Here is a 21,239-nt window from a genome sequence, read left to right as displayed (position 1 = left end):
AAACAGTTAAATGTGGTCTATTAAACATTAGGTCTCTCTCTTCTAAGTCCCTGTTGGTAAATGATATAATAATTGATCAACATATTGATTTATTCTGCCTAACAGAAACCTGGTTACAGCAGGATGAATATGTTAGTTTAAATGAGTCAACACCCCCGAGTCACACTAACTGTCAGAATGCTCGTAGCACGGGCCGGGGCGGAGGATTAGCAGCAATCTTCCATTCCAGCTTATTAATTAATCAAAAACCCAGACAGAGCTTTAATTCATTTGAAAGCTTGTCTCTTAGTCTTGTCCATCCAAATTGGAAGTCCCAAAAACCAGTTTTATTTGTTATTATCTATCGTCCACCTGGTCGTTACTGTGAGTTTCTCTGTGAATTTTCAGACCTTTTGTCTGACTTAGTGCTTAACTCAGATAAGATAATTATAGTGGGCGATTTTAACATCCACACAGATGCTGAGAATGACAGCCTCAACACTGCATTTAATCTATTATTAGACTCTATTGGCTTTGCTCAAAAAGTAAATGAGTCCACCCACCACTTTAATCATATCTTAGATCTTGTTCTGACTTATGGTATGGAAATAGAAGACTTAACAGTATTCCCTGAAAACTCCCTTCTGTCTGATCATTTCTTAATAACATTTACATTTACTCTGATGGACTACCCAGCAGTAGGGAATAAGTTTCATTACACTAGAAGTCTTTCAGAAAGCGCTGTAACTAGGTTTAAGGATATGATTCCTTCTTTATGTTCTCTAATGCCATATAACAACACAGTGCAGAGTAGCTACCTAAACTCTGTAAGGGAGATAGAGTATCTCGTCAATAGTTTTACATCCTCATTGAAGACAACTTTGGATGCTGTAGCTCCTCTGAAAAAGAGAGCTTTAAATCAGAAGTGTCTGACTCCGTGGTATAACTCACAAACTCGTAGCTTAAAGCAGATAACCCGTAAGTTGGAGAGGAAATGGCGTCTCACTAATTTAGAAGATCTTCACTTAGCCTGGAAAAAGAGTCTGTTGCTCTATAAAAAAGCCCTCCGTAAAGCTAGGACATCTTTCTACTCATCACTAATTGAAGAAAATAAGAACAACCCCAGGTTTCTTTTCAGCACTGTAGCCAGGCTGACAAAGAGTCAGAGCTCTATTGAGCTGAGTATTCCATTAACTTTAACTAGTAATGACTTCATGACTTTCTTTGCTAACAAAATTTTAACTATTAGAGAAAAAATTACTCATAACCATCCCAAAGACGTATCGTTATCTTTGGCTGCTTTCAGTGATGCCGGTATTTGGTTAGACTCTTTCTCTCCGATTGTTCTGTCTGAGTTATTTTCATTAGTTACTTCATCCAAACCATCAACATGTTTATTAGACCCCATTCCTACCAGGCTGCTCAAGGAAGCCCTACCATTATTTAATGCTTCGATCTTAAATATGATCAATCTATCTTTGTTAGTTGGCTATGTACCACAGGCTTTTAAGGTGGCAGTAATTAAACCATTACTTAAAAAGCCATCACTTGACCCAGCTATCTTAGCTAATTATAGGCCAATCTCCAACCTTCCTTTTCTCTCAAAAATTCTTGAAAGGGTAGTTGTAAAACAGCTAACTGATCATCTGCAGAGGAATGGTCTATTTGAAGAGTTTCAGTCAGGTTTTAGAATTCATCATAGTACAGAAACAGCATTAGTGAAGGTTACAAATGATCTTCTTATGGCCTCGGACAGTGGACTCATCTCTGTGCTTGTTCTGTTAGACCTCAGTGCTGCTTTTGATACTGTTGACCATAAAATTTTATTACAGAGATTAGAGCATGCCATAGGTATTAAAGGCACTGCGCTGCGGTGGTTTGAATCATATTTGTCTAATAGATTACAATTTGTTCATGTAAATGGGGAATCTTCTTCACAGACTAAAGTTAATTATGGAGTTCCACAAGGTTCTGTGCTAGGACCAATTTTATTCACTTTATATATGCTTCCCTTAGGCAGTATTATTAGACGGTATTGCTTAAATTTTCATTGTTACGCAGATGATACCCAGCTTTATCTATCCATGAAGCCAGAGGACACACACCAATTAGCTAAACTGCAGGATTGTCTTACAGACATAAAGACATGGATGACCTCTAATTTCCTGCTTTTAAACTCAGATAAAACTGAAGTTATTGTACTTGGCCCCACAAATCTTAGAAACATGGTGTCTAACCAGATCCTTACTCTGGATGGCATTACCCTGACCTCTAGTAATACTGTGAGAATCTTGGAGTCATTTTTGATCAGGATATGTCATTCAAAGCGCATATTAAACAAATATGTAGGACTGCTTTTTTGCATTTACGCAATATCTCTAAAATTAGAAAGGTCTTGTCTCAGAGTGATGCTGAAAAACTAATTCATGCATTTATTTCCTCTAGGCTGGACTATTGTAATTCATTATTATCAGGTTGTCCTAAAAGTTCCCTAAAAAGCCTTCAGTTAATTCAAAATGCTGCAGCTAGAGTACTGACGGGGACTGGAAGGAGAGAGCATATCTCACCCATATTGGCCTCTCTTCATTGGCTTCCTGTTAATTCTAGAATAGAATTTAAAATTCTTCTTCTTACTTATAAGGTTTTGAATAATCAGGTCCCATCTTATCTTAGGGACCTCATAGTACCATATCACCCCAATAGAGTGCTTCGCTCTCAGACTGCAGGCTTACTTGTAGTTCCTAGGGTTTGTAAGAGTAGAATGGGAGGCAGAGCCTTCAGCTTTCAGGCTCCTCTCCTGTGGAACCAGCTCCCAATTCAGATCAGGGAGACAGACACCCTCTCTACTTTTAAGATTAGGCTTAAAACTTTCCTTTTTGCTAAAGCTTATAGTTAGGGCTGGATCAGGTGACCCTGAACCATCCCTTAGTTATGCTGCTATAGACGTAGACTGCTGGGGGGTTCCCATGATGCACTGTTTCTTTCTCTTTTTGCTCTGTATGCACCACTCTGCATTTAATCATTAGTGATCGATCTCTGCTCCCCTCCACAGCATGTCTTTTTCCTGGTTCTCTCCCTCAGCCCCAACCAGTCCCAGCAGAGGACTGCCCCTCCCTGAGCCTGGTTCTGCTGGAGGTTTCTTCCTGTTAAAAGGGAGTTTTTCCTTCCCACTGTAGCCAAGTGCTTGCTCACAGGGGGTCGTTTTGACCGTTGGGGTTTTACATAATTATTGTATGGCCTTGCCTTACAATATAAAGCGCCTTGGGGCAACTGTTTGTTGTGATTTGGCGCTATATAAAAAAATTGATTGATTGATTGATTGATTGACATTGGAGAAGTTGAAACAACTAAAAGGCAGAAAAAGCCATCAAAGAGGCTGGAAGTCCTGACAGGAGAGACTGCTGAAGAGCCCATCTCCATCACAGACCTCCAGTTAGCGAGGACTGAAGTGTATTATGATGCACTGGACAGAGTGCTCTCTGAAATAAGAGAGAGGTTCACAAGCAGAGACACACAATATCTTGACATCCCTTGCAGAAGTAGTGTTAGGTAAAGCTGAAGAAACCACTTTCAAAGTAGTGTCAGATTTCTACAGTGTTATATAGTAACAAAGTAAAAATACTTCACTACTGTACTTAAGTACGTTTTGGGAGACTTTGTTCTTTACTTGAGTTTTTTAAATTCAGCGTACTTTCACTTTTACTTCACTACATTTCCGACCTTAATTGCATACTTCTACTCCGATACATTTTCTATTCGCCCTGTCGTTACTCGTTACAAAAAAAACCCCCCCAAAAAACAAAAAAAAAAAAAACACGAAAACATACATGTCAACCTATACGGACTGTCCGTAAATTATACGGATTTTTCCGAGTTTTAGAGTCATACGGACGTACAAATAAAGTCTTACGGATATTCAGGGTTTGCTCTGCAGCGGGTCTGAAATCAACCGTTTCTGCAGCACGACTCCCCTTTGATGCGTGAGTCATTGAAGCAATGTTTCGAACCCACTAGTTCGTTGGTTCTTTGATTCGCTGCTCTTCAGAAACGGTAAGTCCGCTTCTTAACTCCTCTCAAAGCCATTAAAATATCGTGAGTCACTTTTGTGTGGATTAAAGTCCAGTCGGAATTAATAACTTCAGATTGCCACTTTAAATAATATGACACCTCTTTCCAAACGCTGTAATACAGAAAATAAACCACAATCGACTAAAACATTTTTTTTTTCTTCCCAAAATGAGACCTCCTGCATTCTTTTTGAATTAATCTGATGCTGACCTGTAAGAGCTCAGCTTAGATGTATGGAAAGACATTCATGCCAATAATGTCTGAAAGGAAATGCTTTCGACAATAACTACAGATTTTATTTCTATTTATGTCCAGAGATCAAGGATCCACCATGTAGAGTTTATTATGTCCAAAGTTTAAGGATCCAGTGACCAATTTCATAAGAGTCAATAAAATATTGTTCAATTCAATTTCAATTTAATGGGCTTATTAAGCGCCAAATCACAACAAAAGCCATCTCAAGGCACCTCACATAGAACAGCTCAACATAAAATAATTAAAATAAACAAATAAAAATAAAAAAATTAAAATACATAATTAAAAACAGAAGTAAAAGATTAAAACAGATAAAAAAAAATAAAAACTAGTCATAAGAAACAGAATAAAAATGGGCTTTAAGGCTTGACTTAAAAATGTCCAACTGACTCCAACTGCCTCGCGGTCGCAGGAAGACCGTTCCTGCGGGTGCACAATAACAAAAAGCTCTGACCTGCAGACATAGAAAACCTGTAAAGCCTATTTGTAGTACACAAAAAAATCACAAAAGGTATAGATAAGGGAATTCATAAGGAATCAGAACAATAAGCGGAATCGATAATGGTATCTATCGATAAAATCTTATGGATACCCATCCCTAATAAACACAGGGGCAAAGTCAAGGATCATCGACATGCCAGTCTGCAACATCGGCACTGGCGAGGCAATTTTCGATACACTTGATGAAGTTCTGAGGTATGTTTTATTTTCTTCATTATATTCAATTTATTTTTCATGATTTTATTAATGTATTTCCATTAGTGACACACAGTTCTTGTTTCTGTAAAAAATAGCAAAATTTTACACATTCAGTTCTATAAAATTCAACTTGACGCATGAATACTAGATCTCTATTGTTTGAAATTCAACTGTGGAGGAAATACTAATGATCCTGACTTTAATGTCATTGTGGCAACTCATAATATGTGGACAAAAATCCAGTTATGTGATATGGTTGTGTGTACTGTAATAAAACTGATTTTGGTGTGATTTGGAGATTATAAGGATTTTGTGTTGATTTTATGGATTTTCTCACTTGGTTATACAGGTGGACCCTCAAAGGGGTTGACATGTATGCGAAAAAAGTCATGTTTTCACCCAGAGACACCACTGATTACTAGTGACTGCAACGAAGTCAGGCCGATTTGTCATGAGGCATGTCCGGTAGGCTTTTTTGCAGTTGCGCACTTGGGGGGTGTTTGTCAGGAAAATGATCATTTCTCTACATTGATTACAGACCTGCAGTGGGTCTGTAATCAACTTTTCTGCAGCACGGCTTTGCTTTGAACTTTGAACCAATCGAATTGTAGAGCATATGTCTGTGAGTAATATTTAATATTTTTAAGTTAAACTGACCTGTTATGGTCTTCTGAAACAGTTGATCGATGTATTTTATAACTTAAAAACGGGACCGATGCTAATGCGTTAGCATGTCTATGCCGTTTTCAATGTTAAAGTTAGCATTAAGCTGTTTGCATCAGCACGTTTGTGTTGATTTGTTTTCTGTATAATTAATGGCTCAGTGTTCGTTGTCGTAAAAGAGTCAAATTGTAATTTTTTAAATTCATTTTATTCATATATTAATAATAGTAGCAAAAACAATAATGGTCTGCATAATAGACAATAATAGTCAATAATAATAGACTAATAATGTTACAATACAATTTTAGAGAAGGAAACAAAAAGAACCTAATGAAACAAAACACAACAGAAAAGATAAAACCATGTAACAATGAAAATAACTATAAGTAACTGTTTCCTGTGAACACCTAGTGAGTAGCCTACTCTCATTTAGGTTTTGAAACCTTGTTTCTAAAGTGTTTTTGTGTGATGTGCACAATTTTCAGTATTTTGACTAATACTACCAGTCATTTACGAGCCTAGATAAACTTTGTAATATTAAAAAAATCAGTCCGTTTTTGATTATTAACATTTACTTGTAGTTTTACTTTCAATACTTGAGTACATTTAGTTGTACGTGACTTGTCATACTTAAGTACAATAAATACTAGATACTTTAAGACTTGTACTTGAGTAGCATTTCAATCAGTGAACTTCTACCAAAGTAATTTTTTTAATGGGTATCTGTACTTTTACTTAAGTATGATTTTCCGGTACTTTATACAACACTGGATTTCTACAAGGTCAGTCTGGACACTCTGGCTGAAACCAACATTTTTCACAATCTGGAAGGTATTGAGTTAAAAATTTTCAATCACATTGTGAACTATCTCTAGTCAAATTCTCTATATGAGACATTGCCACATTTCACTGAGGTGGAAAAAACCCTGGCAGTTATACCTGCTACATCGTGCTCAGCAGAGAGGTCATTTTCATGTTTAAGAAGACTGAAAAGCTACCTCAGGTCTACTATGGGTCAGGATCATCTCTCATCATTCTGTGTATTTCTGTGTATTGAAAGAAGCCACATCAACAAAGTGGACATCAACAGTATTGTTTCTCGCTTGCTTCAGCAAGCGAGAAAATCAATCCAGGACTGACCAAGAGATGCCCACCCATGTCCTTAATCTCTCAATCAAAACACTATGATCAACTGTATCAAAAGCTGCAGACATCAAAAAAGTACAAGTGCCAAATACTCCTTTGCATCTCTGCACATTAAAACATCATTTGCAACTCTAAAAAGAGCTTTTTCAGTGGAATGTAAGTCATGGAACCCAGGTTGAAATTTGTCAAGAAAATTGTGCTCAGCTATAATGTTGTTAAGATGTTTAGCCACCACTTATTCTAATACCCCCATCACATGTAGCCAGAATCATGCAGAGTGGTGTTGGACTTATGAATTGGCACACATCCGAAAGTTGTCAGAATTCAGTTCCAAAATATTCTGACAGCCATCTGCGGATGTCGACACAGTTGGTCAAAATCGGCCAGCGGCACCGAGTGTGATGCACATGTTCAAAACTCTCTGGGCGCCGTTGAGATGGGACATTTATCCGACAGTGATCCATGTGTAATCTGATGACCATCTGACCGCAATTTACATATTCTGCCTGCCGGCATGCTGTGCCACGTTTGTCCACCTCCACTGGACAAACGCCAAGGAGGGCGAAGGAAATGTTGTCATGTAATAACATATATGTGGCACTGTGCACACCTCAAAGGCTTGGTGCAGTGCCCCGCAATGCAGCTGAACGGGATGTCACCATTGTAACGGACATACGAGGTCTGTCAATAAAGTATAGGTCCTTTTTATTTTTTTCAAAAACTATATGGATTTCATTCATATGTTTTTACGTCAGACATGCTTGAACCCTCGTGCGCATGCGTGAGTTTTTCCACGCCTGTCGGTGACATCATTCGCCTGTGAGCACTCCTTGTGGGAGGAGTCGTCCAGCCCCTCGTCGGAATTCCTTTGTCTGAGAAGTTGCTGAGAGACTGGTGCTTTGTTTGATCAAACTTTTTTCTAAACCTGTGAGACACATCGAAGTGGACATGGTTCGAAAAATTAAGCTGGTTTTCAGTGAAAATTTTAACGGCTGATGAGAGATTTTGAGGTGACACTGTCGCTTTAAGGACTTCCCACAGTGCGAGACGTTGCACAGCGCTCTCAGGCGGCGTCATCAGCCTGTTTCAAGCTGAAAACCTCCACATTTCAGGCTCTATTGATCCAGGACGTCGTGAGAGAACAGAGAAGTTTCAGAAGAAGTCGGTTTCAGCATTTTATCCGGATATTCCACTGTTAAAGGAGATTTTTTTAATGAAAGACGTGCGGACGGGTCCACGCGTCGCGACGCTCCGCCACAGGAAAAACACCTCTGTTGGAAGCCTTAAGGACAAGTTGGAACATGTCCAGCTGTTAAACAATTTCTCATATACTCACTCCACTGAAAGCCATCAAAAGCCGCCTGGATTTTACAAATGGTTATCAACACGGAGGTGTTTTTCCTGTGCCGCCGCTCCGCGCCGGCTGCATCCCGACGCGTGGACCCGTCCGCACGTCTTTCATTAAAAAAATCTCCTTTAACAGTGGAATATCCGGATAAAATGCTGAAACCGACTTCTTCTGAAACTTCTCTGTTCTCTCACGACGTCCTGGATCAATAGAGCCTGAAATGTGGAGGTTTTCAGCTTGAAACAGGCTGATGACGCCGCCTGAGAGTGCAGCACGATGTCTCGCACCGTGGGAAGTCCTTACAGCGACAGTGTCACCTCAAAATCTCTCATCAGCCGTTAAAATTTTCACTGAAAACCAGCTTAATTTTTCGAACCATGTCCACTTCGATGTGTCTCACAGGTTTAGAAAAAATTTTGATCAAACAAAGCGCCAGCCTCTCAGCAACTTCTCAGACAAAGGAATTCCGACGAGGGGCTGGACGACTCCTCCCACAAGGAGTGCTCACAGGCGAATGACATCACCGACAGGCGTGGAAAAACTCATGCATGCGCACGAGGGTTCAAGCATGTCTGACGTAAAAACATATGAATGAAATCCATATAGTTTTTGAAAAAATAAAAAGGACCTATACTTTATGGACAGACCTCGTATTATTACACATACACATCTAAGTCTGTAGCAGGTATGATGTGGAAACGTTTGCCCAGCACATGACGCGACAAACGCGTTGATCAGATGACAAATACATAATCCACCTCTGGTATAATTAAAATCCCACGTGAACCACCGTCCCATAAAAATAATCCAACTACAGTTATGTTAAGATGCATATCAAGTAAAATGACAACAGCAAAAAAGCTTTAAAAAAGAGAAAAGAGAAAGTCCACTGGCTGCATCTGAAAGTTGCGTACATGTGGACAGCTCCAGTGCCCCACGTGCACACATGGGGCACACATGCACTGGAGCTGTCCACATGTGTGCCCCACGTGCACATGTGGAGTGGTTGGTACAGTGTTTATGAACACATACACGCAACTGAGAGAACATTTTGGCCACACACTCGCACACTGCTTTGATCACATGTCCTACACACGCAGGCACACGCGGCCCATTCAGCCATTGTGAACACACGCTGATTCTGATTGCCTGTTCTTACGCACGTACACACGCACACTCCGTCACGTGAGACACACACTGAAGAGAGCTCAGTTTGGTGCTGGGAATGTAACGACGAGCTGAGATTTGATTGTGTGGATGAGTGAGTGAGTGAGTGAGTGAGTGAGTGAGTGAGTGAGTGAGTGAGTGAGTGAGTGAGTGAGTGAGTGAGTGAGTGAGTGAGTGAGTGAGTGAGTGAGTGAGTGAAGCGCCAATGTCGGTGGTGTCTGACAGCAGTCTGTTTCATCTGACTGTTGTCTGAAATATGTTTGGGCTGCATCCTGCAGGTGTGCACGAGGCAGCTTGGATGCGTTTGGACCATGGCTGGCCATGCCTCTTTTCTTCCTGATTGTGTCAGATTATGGCAATATTTGCCATGTTGGAATGATTCCTCCACATTCTTACTATGTGGCAAAAATTATGGAATCACCGGCCTCGGAGGATGTTCATTCAGTTGTTTAATTTTGTAGAAAAAAAGCAGATAACAGACATGACACAAAACTAAAGTCATTTCAAATGGCAACTTTCTGGCTTTAAGAAACACTGTAAGAAATCAGGAAAAATAATTGTGGCAGTCAGTAATGGTTACTTTTTTAGACCAAGCAGAGGGAAAAAAAATATGGACACACTCAATTCTGAGGAATAAATTATGGAATCACCCTGTAAATTTTCATCCCCAAAACTAACACCTGCATCAAATCAGATCTGCTCGTTAGTCTGCATCTAAAAAGGAGTGATCACACCTTGGAGAGCTGTTGCACCAAGTGGACTGACATGAATCATGGCTCCAACACAAGAGATGTCAGTTGAAACAAAGGAGAGGATTATCAAACTCTTAAAAGAGGGTAAATCATCACGCAATGTTGCAAAAGATGTTGGTCGTTCACAGTCAGCTGTGTCTAAACTCTGGTCCAAATACAAACAACATGGGAAGGCTGTTAAAGGCAAACATACTGGTAGACCAAGGAAGACATCAAAGCGTCAAGGCAGAAAACTTAAAGCAATATGTCTCAAAAATCGAAAATGTACAACAAAACAAATGAGGAACGAATGGGAGGAAACTGGAGTCGTCTGTGACCGAACTGTAAGAAACCGCCTAAAGGAAATGGGATTTACATACAGAAAAGCTAAACGAAAGCCATCACTAACACCTAAACAGAAAAAAGCAAGGTTACAATGGGCTAAGGAAAAGCAGTCGTGGACTGTGGATGACTGGATGAAGGTCATATTCAATGATGAATCTCGAATCTGCATTGGGCAAGGTGATGATGCTGGAACTTTTGTTTGGTGCCGTTCCAATGAGATTTATAAAGATGACTGCCTGAAGAGAACATATAAATTTCCACAGTCATTGATGATATGGGGCTGCATGTCAGGTAAAGGCACTGGGGAGATGGCTGTCATTACATCATCAATAAATGCACAAGTTTACGTTGATATTTTGGACACTTTTCTTATGCCATCAATTGAAAGGATGTTTGGGGATGATGAAATCATTTTTCAAGATGATAATGCATCTTGCCATAGAGCAAAAACTGTGAAAACATTCCTTGCAAAAAGACACATAGGGTCAATGTCATGGCCTGCAAATAGTCCGGATCTTAATCCAACTGAAAATCTTTGGTGGAAGTTGAAGAAAATGGCCCATGACAAGGCTCCAACCTGCAAACCTGATCTGGCAACAGCAATCAGAGAAAGTTGGAGCCAGATTGATGAAGAGTACTGTTTGTCACTCATTAGTCCATGCCTCAGAGACTGCAAGCTGTTATAAAAGCCAGAGGTGGTGCAACAAAATACTAGTGATGTGTTGGAGTGTTCTTTTGTTTTTCATGATTCCATCATTTTTTCCTCAGAATTGAGTGATTCCATATTTTTTTCCCTCTGCTTGGTCTAAAAAAGTAACCGTTACTGACTGCCACAATTTTTTTTTCCTGATTTCTTATAGTGTTTCCTAAAGCCAGAAAGTTGCCATTTGAAATGACTTTAGTTTTGTGTCATGTCCGTGATCTGCTTTTTTCTACAAAATTAAACAACTGAATGAACATCCTCCGAGGCCGGTGATTCCATAATTTTTGCCAGGGGTTGTATTTGAATAATGATGTGGGTATGATATCAAGTGGGCAGGAGGAATGTTTCAACCTGTCAACCACAATGATGAATTCTTTCATCGATATTGGTGTGAAATTCCAGTACTGATGGCCGGGTGACTTTACTTCCTGTTTCTGGATTTCTGGGCTCATGTGTTGCTGTGCATCCACATTTAATTGTATACTGTAACCACCATCAGAGCATTCCCTTGCACATGAACTTCCTAATGTTTACATCTCTGTTACAGACCCACACTTGCAGACTGCTGTGCATTGACTTTTTGCTTGTGTTTTGGAGAACCCTTCTGCTGTCTTCTTTGAAAGACTGTCACTTGTTGGACTGATCATCTGTGTGCCTGACCTCAGCCTATGCCGTGACCAAGTCTTTTGTTTGTCATTACTAACTGGGCCACATTTTGCCTCCGGTACACTAATTCCCCTTTCACCCACCATTGTTGTGGTTCTCTGCATTGAAGTCCTTGATAAAAGCCATTACAACATGCGGTTTATGAGTTGTAAAAAGCAGAGATTACAGCACTTCTTGTAAGGCACAGCAAGCACTTAATCATGAAATTTTGTTTTGGAATAAAAACTGAAACCAGGTGTGGACAGGAATTGTTTCGACCTGCCTCTTGGGCAGGTGGTGTTTCTTTTTCTTTGACACAGCTTCACATCTTTGTACCTGCAGGTGCTTCTCACGACCTCATTCAACTACCCCCAGATTTAGACCAGACTGTTTGGATCTAAGACATAAATTCAAAAATGGCCAAAACAGGAGAAACATGGTTTTAAAAAAGTACATCAAATGTGTTATCCATAAATAAATAAATAAATAAATAAAATAAAAATAAAACAAAAAACAGTTCTCTGTTCATGTACATGACTTGTGACTAGAAGATTCTCATTTCAATTAATCTCCAAGTTACAGAGTACAGTTGAACTCCTTGTATGTCAGCACACTTACATGTTTGTTTGTTTGTTTGTGTGTGTGAGAGAGAGAGAGGGGGGGAGAGAGATTGAGAGAAGCTGTGAATAGGTGAGCATGAGTCACTGTTTTAAAAGTGCTTTGAGCATCTGTACGTATTATACCCTCATCACACAATGGGCCAAATGAGTCTGAATGGTGTCCAAATGAAAGTTTGACCCACATTCCAGAAGTGTCGAGGTGCATTCAAGGATGTCAGACAGCAGTCTGAGAGCAATCTAAACAGTCGGGCAGATTCCTGTGGCTGCCCCAAATGTTTTGCACATGTGCTAAACAGTCGAGGATGAAAAATATCGAATGGCAGTCGGAGTGCAGACTGACCGCAATTTGACTGCACTCTAAATATTCGTATGGCATGAAAATGGCATTCGAAGCATTCTGATTAGTTTGAGGAGCAGTCCTAAATGATCCGCCATTTTGGATCCTGGTCGATTGTCCTGACTGTGCCTGAATGCACCACGAGTGCACCTGAGTGCTGCTCGATTATATTTCCTCCACCTACAATCGGACCTCACTCGTACAGCAATGTAAGTGCATTCATCATATTCTGCTAATCCTAATGTGTTCCACCTAAATTTGAACTGCATTTGGAGGCTCATGCGCACGGCATGTGCATGAATCAATTGAGGCGGGTCGGAGTGCAGTCTGGACATGTCCTCCACAATTCTTATTCCCTCCCTGTTTTGGCTTGGCTCATGCTCATTCGTAGTAAGGGTGACGGGGTCCTTAGATGGAAACGCTTGATAGGTCAGCATTCCATCTATTATTTATTTGTGGGCAGAGAGGTGTGTAAGCAGGCAAAACTAAAGAGCAGAGTATCCAACTTACAGTAACAGGTTCGGGGCTATAATTGTGAAGTACTGCCTTCACTTCCACCTGCTCTCCACGCACAGCAGAGTAGGGTAGTTTGAGATCAATGAAGAATTCCTTCCGAACAATTACCTCTAGTGGATCAGCAACACAGATACCTTCAAGACAAGAGGAGAGATTAATGAGAATAAACAAAGGTTGGAAGTTACACTGGAAAATGGGATCATTTTTAGCTCAGATGTATAAGCTAAAATAAATGACTTCAAAAGATGTGTAAAGAATATTTTAACCACAGAAACAGAATTCTCACCATGAGTTTTTGACAAGCTAATTCCAGTGAACTGCCAAGTTGTAATTGAGTCTTGCAAGGGGATAACTTTCTCCTTCGAAGTTGTGTGACTGAAAGAAATGTATTGTTGCTATGTGAGGTCAAAGGCTGCTTTAAATTATAACCAGGCTGGAATTAATTTTCTGCCTGGATGATTTTTTTGTTTCCTTACCAGTTAGGATTTACATGAGCGCAAGGAGGCAGCTCGATATCAGACCACAGCCAACTTTCAGGGAATTTGGTGCGAGAAACTATCTCATTACTATCCATGTAACTGTCGTCCTCCTCACCTGCAATTGCACATGAAGATTTTCATTTAGAGACATCAACTGATTTCTTTTGAACAATGGTCTACCAATGTTCTCAATACTTTATATGATCAAGTTTAGTAATGACTCAGGGCTGTTTCTATCCCTTGTTCCCATTTCTTACTGCGAGCAAGTATGAGACTATCCTGCTTCATCTCAGCTCGCTGACTTTCTATTTTCTTGCAGCAGTGCAGAAAAGCATCAACGCAGGCTGCACCGTCACTGATGTACTCGCTGCGAGTCTCACAGTCATATGACAAGGGAGATTCATTGATTCCTTCCAAGCAGCATTCACGTTCCAGATCTTTAAACTGACTTGCTGAAAAAAAAAAAAAACACAAACACATTAAATTACATAAACTTTATTAAACCCCAGGGGAGAAATTATTTGTTAACAAAATTTTCATGCATGCAACAATACACACAATATGGCATACATGAACAATAATGATGTCTAAATAGACAGAAATTAAAAATGGCAGCTTCATTGACAGTCAAAAATGCTCCATCCCTGTAGACTGGGCTTTGTGGACAGGGAGGTCTGCTGTGCTGATCTTTTTATGATTGTGTGGACTTCAGTTAAACACTCAACTCTGCTCCTTCCAATTCTCTCCCTCAGTTATATACCACAGTTGTTATTAAATGTTAGCCAAATTCATGATAAGGAGTTGACAGTGCATGTCAGAGCACAAAACAAGTATGAAGTAAAAGGAACTTTTCTGTAGATCTTTGAGACAGTATTGTCTTAAGACACAAATCTGGGGAAGGTTACAAAAACATTTCTGCTACTTTGAAGGTCCCAATGTGTACAGTGGCCTCCATTATCTGTAAATGGAAGAAATTCAGATTCACCAGGACTCTTCCTACAGTTGGCCGCCCATCTAAACTGATTGATCGAGGGGGAAGGGCCTTTGTCAGGGAGGTGATCAAGAACCCAATGGTCAATCTGTCAGAGCTCCAGAATTTCTGTGTGGAGACAGGAGAACCTTCCAGAAGGACAATGATGGAATGGAAGTGGATGGAAGCCACTCCTTAGTAAAAGGCACATGGCAGCCCCCCTGAAGTTTGACAAAAGGCACCTGAAGGACTCTCAGATCATGAGAAACACAATTCTCTGGCCTGATGAGACAAAGATTGAACTCTTTGGCATGAATGCCAGGTGTCATGTTTGGAGGAAACTAGGCAACATCCCTAGAGCATTCACCCTATTGAAGTTTCAAATCCCGCAAAATCTTGCAAAATCTCAGAGAGCTCACCACTGTGCGAGATGTCAACAAACTTGAGAAATGCATTGAGATGGTCTGATAACGCTGCATACAGACAACAGCATCAACATCGCAAGATAAAACTCTTTGTATATTGTGCCTAAAACTGTCATGAATACAGTATATTATCTAGGTTTTTAGACATTGTTATTGTGTTAGTTTTATTTAAACATGAGAGAATCTCAGATTGTTTCTCCGTCATTTTCAATGAGAATTGCTGTGAGCTAAGATCGCTTCCTGTTCATGTCATTCTGAGGGAAAGTGAAGTTTGCTCTTTAATTCTCTGTTTATTGTCCTTTACAACACTGTTTGTGCTGTTTGTTCCAGAGTAATAAGTAATATATATAAGATGTCTGAAATTCGGTTTGTGTTTATGAAGTTCAACTCAAGTTGAACATAGGCAGACACTGAATATTTGGAATATTTGTTTTAGCAAGTTTCAGGGTCTCATGCATGCAGTCTCTTATAAATGTTATGAAAGGTATAAAAATTTACATTTTGTAATTGTTATTATGTGGTTTCTCTATGTTATTTAGACTGCAGCGACTGCGGCGCGCAAGCGATTATGGGATATCTCAGTAGAGTGAATGGTGATGGCAGCATCATGCTGTGGGGATGTTTTTCAGCAGCAGGAACTGGAAGACTAGTCAGGACTGAGGGAAAAATGAGTGGATTCAGGACAACTCTGTGAATGTCCTCGAATGCCCCAGCCAGAGCCCAGACCTGAATCTGATTGAACATCTTTGGAGAGATCTGAAAATGGCTGTGCACCAACACTTCCCATCCAACGTGATGGAGTTTGAGAGATGCTGCAAAGAGGAATGGGCAAAACTGTCCAAAATAGGTGCACCAAGCGTGTGGTGTCATATTCAAGAAGACTTGAGGCTGTAATTGCTGTCAAAGGTGCATCAACAAAGTTTTGAGCAAAGGCTGTAAATGTGATTTCTTTTTATTTCAGAATGACTTTTTTCATGTTATGAAAACATCATGATTGGATGTTGTGAGTAGAAGTTTGAGGGAAAAAATTAATTCACTCTATTTTGGAAAAGTCTGCTGCACAACAAAAGTGTTGTGAATACTTTCCTGATGCAATATATATTTAAACTCAGTTTTCGTCTTTAAAAATAAAATATACAAAAAAGTATGTAAGTGACATACACAATGGATCTGTGAACTACTTGGGCTCCCATTCAACCCACCATTGAAATGTGTATACAGGTACAGATAGTGGAACATGAACTTTAAAGCATTTTTGGCATTTAAAGGCGTTAAGAGATTACAGTGGTCCCCCATTATAACACGGTTCACTTTTCGCGGCCTCGCAGTTTCGCGGATTTTTTTTTTAGTGCAATTTTGCATGCTTCTTCTTCTTTCTTTTTTTTTTAACAGTGCGTTGTGTTCTGTGTCCTCATCAGGCAGGCCGGTCGGCATCACCCTGATTGCTCTCACTGCCTCCGATGCGCTTACCGAGCCTGCAGACTCGGTAAGCGCCGCAGTGGGCCACTCACACGTCCCACTGTCTGCTGTGCGGAGGTGCGGCCAAAATCTGGCAACAAGTCCAGAGACTACGCTCGCCGTTTTGATGCAGAGTGCTCCAGCAGCCCACAAGGATAGAATTCTTGCGGAAAAATCTGCAGCGCTGCATGGTCTTGGTAACCGCATCCGCAGAGCTCCATGGCCACTGAGAGAGGTTTGTATCTTTTTAATGACTTGGATTCTTTGCGGATCCCGCATCTGTCCTGCAATGGTAACACTGGAGGCAGTGAGCGAAGGAAGAGCATGCGCATTGTGTTCTGCGTGTGCCTGTTTCTAATCTTCTCACCCAGAAGAAAAAAGAGTGCCAACAACTACCCATAACTGTGTTCTTCACTCGGAAAAAGACACCTGCACCGAGGTGTCACTTAGTGGAAAAAGACACTACAGCGGAGCGGCGCCAGGACGCAGAGGCGCGGTCAGAAGAACTGTGAAATACTGGTCAGTCACTATTAATAATTTCTTATGTGTCCAACCTTGTAGGTTCATCGTTAAAATTAAATTCGTTAGTTCTAAAAGCCATCATAATTATTTATAGGAAAATGTTCTATTTTTATTTACCAAACAAATGTTTGGGCCTGAAAACAGGTTTTGATCTTTGGTTTCATTCTATAATACTGGACTTATTTTTCGACTAAGGTTTGAACTTGAAGTGAGAAAATGTTAATGCCTGTTTGAGAAAAGTATGTAAAGTGTGTAGTGAGGGGTTTTACAGCCTTAAAACATCTATAATAATTGTAAAAAATAACGCTGACAACTTCGCGGATTTCGCCTATTGCGGGTTATTTTTAGAACGTAACTCCCGCGATAAATGAGGGACCACTGTAATAACTGGTAATGACTGGTGCAGACTGTGTTATGGCAAATGTAAGCTAAAATGAATGATTGTCGGGAAAAAAAAGAGAAGAAATGTGGATTAAACCTGTTTATTTTTATTCTATTTCTTACCAAGAAGATACAGACAGACATGGATAAAAAAAGATGCAACTTTCTTGCAGATTTAGTTGGTCAGTATTTATAGTAGAGAAGCTTGAATCTTCAACTGGACTGGGTTGCTTGACGTGAGGACATTTCGCTTCAAATTGCAGAAGCTTCCTCAGCTAAAATTCTTGCTCTGGAAGTCTGACTTCTGTCTGACTCTTGTAGAGAAGTCAGACTTCCAGAGCAAGAATTTTAGCTGAGGAAGCTTCTGCAAAACGTCCTCGCGTCAAGCAACCCAGTCCAGTCGAAGATTGAAGCTTCTCTACTATGGAAACCACCTGGACAACTGAGACCCTACACAGAAACATTGGTCAGTATTTCTTAAACTGAATTATTCTGTTGTTGTTATGCAGACTAGAGCATGGATACCTGAACTGGGCCCAGCAAGACATCATGGGTTGGGCCAGGTTTAGACAAATAGCTTGAAATATTAATCAGGTTTCGTCCAGTCACGTCAGCATAAAGACACTGGGAAGGCACCGGGAGGCTCCACAAAAAGGGTCACTGCATGTATGTAGATCTTTACTGAACAAACTTGTTTTTTATGGTGTAATTAAGTAAGTTACTTTTTCCAAGGTAAACTAAATAATGTTTCAATGAATCAATATACGTGCTCTATGATTGCTGGGATAGGCTCCAGCCCCCCGCAACCCTTAATTGGACTAAGTGGTTGAAGATGATTCACTCACTCACTCACTCACTCACTCATCTTCAACCACTTAGTCCAATCAAGGGTCGCGGGGGGCTGGAGCCTATCCCAGCAGTCATAGGGCGTGAGGCGGGGTACACCCAGGACAGGATGCCAGTCTGTCGCAGGGCCACAAACAGACAAACAAACACATTCACACCCACTCGCACACCTATGGACAATTTAAAGATTCCAATCCACCTAACCCGCATGTCTTTGGATGTGGGAGGAAACCGGAGAACCCGGAGGAAACCCATGCAAACACAGGGAGAACATGCAAACTCCACACAGAAAGGCCACAGGCTGGAATTGAACCGATGACCTTCTTGCTGTGAGGCAACAGTGCTAACCACTAAGCCACCGTGTTGCCCAGATGATTCATAATGAAGCATTTAAAGGCTTCACAGCTTCAATACTTATACCTTCGTCACACATAGTAAGAATCACACTGAATGGCGTCAAAATGACGAATCGGCCCACATGCAAAAAGTGTCGGGTTTCACTTCCAGTGCATTTTGACAGCCACACAGTTGGTCAAAATTAGCTGGCAGCACTGAGTATGATGCACATGTTCACAACCCTCCAGTCGCCGTCGAGATGTGACACCTATCTGATGGCAGTCTATGTGCAATCTGAAGACCATCTGACCGCAATTTACATATTCTGATGGTGGCAAAATAGGATGCAAAATGATTTGAGGGCACGCAAAGGAATCTCGAGATGGATCTGGCATGACAATGCCTGCCGGTATGACCTGCACGTGCCACGTATATTAATGCCCCCTGGAGCGCAAAGGTACTGTTGAAATGTATGTGCCACACTTCATCATGATAATATCTGCTTGGGACTCCGACGAGGGCGGTCGCATCTCCTCCTCTCTTCTCTATCTCTACTCCAACCTTCAAACTCCCTACTTCACCAGGCTGTGAATTCTTCAAACTATACTGGATTAATCATGGAATTGATCAACTGGTCTCTGAACGCTATTGACACCATTTTTTTTTACTAGAAGATCAGGGCCGGGTGAAAGAGGCTCTTGAAGAGTGGAGACATCTGTTGGAGGGAACGTCCGTGCCATTCACGGTTTTCACTGACCACCGGAACCTGGAGTATATCAGGACCGCCAAGCGGCTGAACCCCAGTCAAGCCCGCTGGTCACTGTTCTTCGGCCGTTTTGACTTCCGGATCACCTACCGTCCCGGGACCAAGAACCAGAGATCGGATGCCTTGTCCCGGGTACATGAAGATGAAGTCAAAACGGAGTTGTCGGATCCACCGGAACCCATCATCCCGGAGTCCACTATCGTGGCCACCCTCACCTGGGACGTAGAGAGAACCGTCCGGGAGGCCCTGGCACGAAGCCCGGACCCCGGAACTGGGCCGAAGAACAGACTCTACGTCCCACCAGAAGCTAGGGCTGCAGTCTTGGACTTCTGTCACGGCTCTAAACTCTCCTGTCATCCAGGGGTGTGAAAAACCGTGGCAGTTGTCCGGCAGCGCTTCTGGTGGGCATCCCTAGAGGCCGACGTCCGGGATTATATCCAGGCCTGCACCACCTGCGCCAGGGGCAAGGCTGATCATCGCAGGGCTTCGGGACTGCTCCAGCCGCTGCCCGTGCCCCATCGCCCCTGGTCCCACATCGGCCTGGATTTTGTCACGGGCCTCCCGCCGTCCCAGGGCAACACCACCATCCTCATGATAGTGGACCGATTCTCCAAGGCGGCCCACTTCGTGGCCCTCCCGAAGCTCCCGACGGCCCAGGAGACAGCGGACCTCCTGGTCCACCACGTCGTCCGGTTGCATGGGATTCCAACAGACATCGTCTCCGATCGCGGTCCCCAGTTCTCCTCGCAAGTCTGGAGGAGCTTCTGCCGGGAACTGGGGGCCACGGTGAGTCTCTCATCCGGGTATCATCCCCAGACCAACGGGCAAGCAGAACGGGCCAATCAAGAGGTGGAGCAGGCCCTGCGTTGCGTGACAGCCGCGCACCCGGCGGCCTGAAGTACCCATCTGGCCTGGATCGAGTATGCCCATAACAGCCAGGTGTCGGCAGCCACCGGCCTCTCCCCCTTCGAGGTGTGTCTGGGGTACCAACCTCCTTTGTTTCCGGTGGTTGAGGGAGAGGGTCGGTGTGCCCTCGGTCCAGGCCCACCTACGGAAGTGCCGTCGGGTGTGGCGTGCCGCCCGTTCTGCCTTGCTGAAGGGCCCGGATGAGGACGAAGGCCCATGCAGACCGTCGGCGGACCCCGGCCCCTACGTACCGGCCAGGGCAGGCAGTGTGGTTGTCTACCAAGGACATACCCCTTCAAGTGGACTCCCCTAAACTGCAGGACCGGTATATCGGTCCGTTCAAGATCATCAAGGTCATCAGTCCAGCCGCAGTGAGGCTTCAGCTTCCGGCCTCACTGCGGATCCATCCCGTTTTCCACGTGTCCCGGATCAAGCCCCATCACACCTCACCCCTCTGTACTCCCGGTCCGGCACCACCTCCTGCCCGGATCATCGATGGCGAGCCGGCTTGGACTGTGCGCCGGCTCTTAGATGTCCGTAGGATGGGCCGGGGCTTCCAGTATTTGGTGGACTGGGAGGGGTACGGACCTGAAGAACGCTTCTGGGTGAAGAGGAGCTTCATCCTGGACCCGGCCCTCCTGGCCGATTTCTACCGCCGCCACCCGGACAAGCCTGGTCGGGCGCCAGGAGGCACCCGTTGAGGGGGGGGTCCTGTTGTGTGGGCCGCCAGAAGAGGAGGTACTGCTGGCCCACCACCAGAGGGCGCCCTGTCTGGAGTGCGGGCTCCAGGCACCAGAGGGCGCAGCCGCCTCACAGGAGCAGCCAGGGTGACAGCTGTCACGCATCACCTGCAACAGCTGTTACCAATCATCTGATCGGCAGGAGTATATCAGCAGGACGACGTCTCCACCTCTTTGCCGAGATATTG

The 21,239-nt window shown here is 42.6% G+C and overlaps 1 protein-coding gene across 1 annotated transcript in view; it reads right to left on the bottom strand.

Annotated features, from left to right (window-relative positions):
* Window positions 1-21,239, bottom strand: part of c3a.1 (complement component c3a, duplicate 1) — a 259,058-nt gene that overhangs the window by 107,928 nt on the left and 129,891 nt on the right. Inside the window, exons 18-21 of the mRNA XM_034189134.1 lie at window positions 13,959-14,153; window positions 13,699-13,816; window positions 13,509-13,597; window positions 13,217-13,356 (exon numbers count right to left, since the gene is read on the bottom strand). Of these exons, the coding sequence (XP_034045025.1) occupies window positions 13,217-13,356; window positions 13,509-13,597; window positions 13,699-13,816; window positions 13,959-14,153 (542 nt within the window). The remainder of the gene's footprint in view (window positions 1-13,216; window positions 13,357-13,508; window positions 13,598-13,698; window positions 13,817-13,958; window positions 14,154-21,239) is intronic.

Source organism: Thalassophryne amazonica, chromosome 15 (assembly GCF_902500255.1).
Source record: "Thalassophryne amazonica chromosome 15, fThaAma1.1, whole genome shotgun sequence".
Classification (NCBI taxonomy): Eukaryota; Metazoa; Chordata; class Actinopteri; order Batrachoidiformes; family Batrachoididae; genus Thalassophryne; species Thalassophryne amazonica.
The sequence above is the reverse complement of the archived record's forward strand: the minus strand, read 5'-3'. Positions and strand labels throughout refer to the sequence as shown.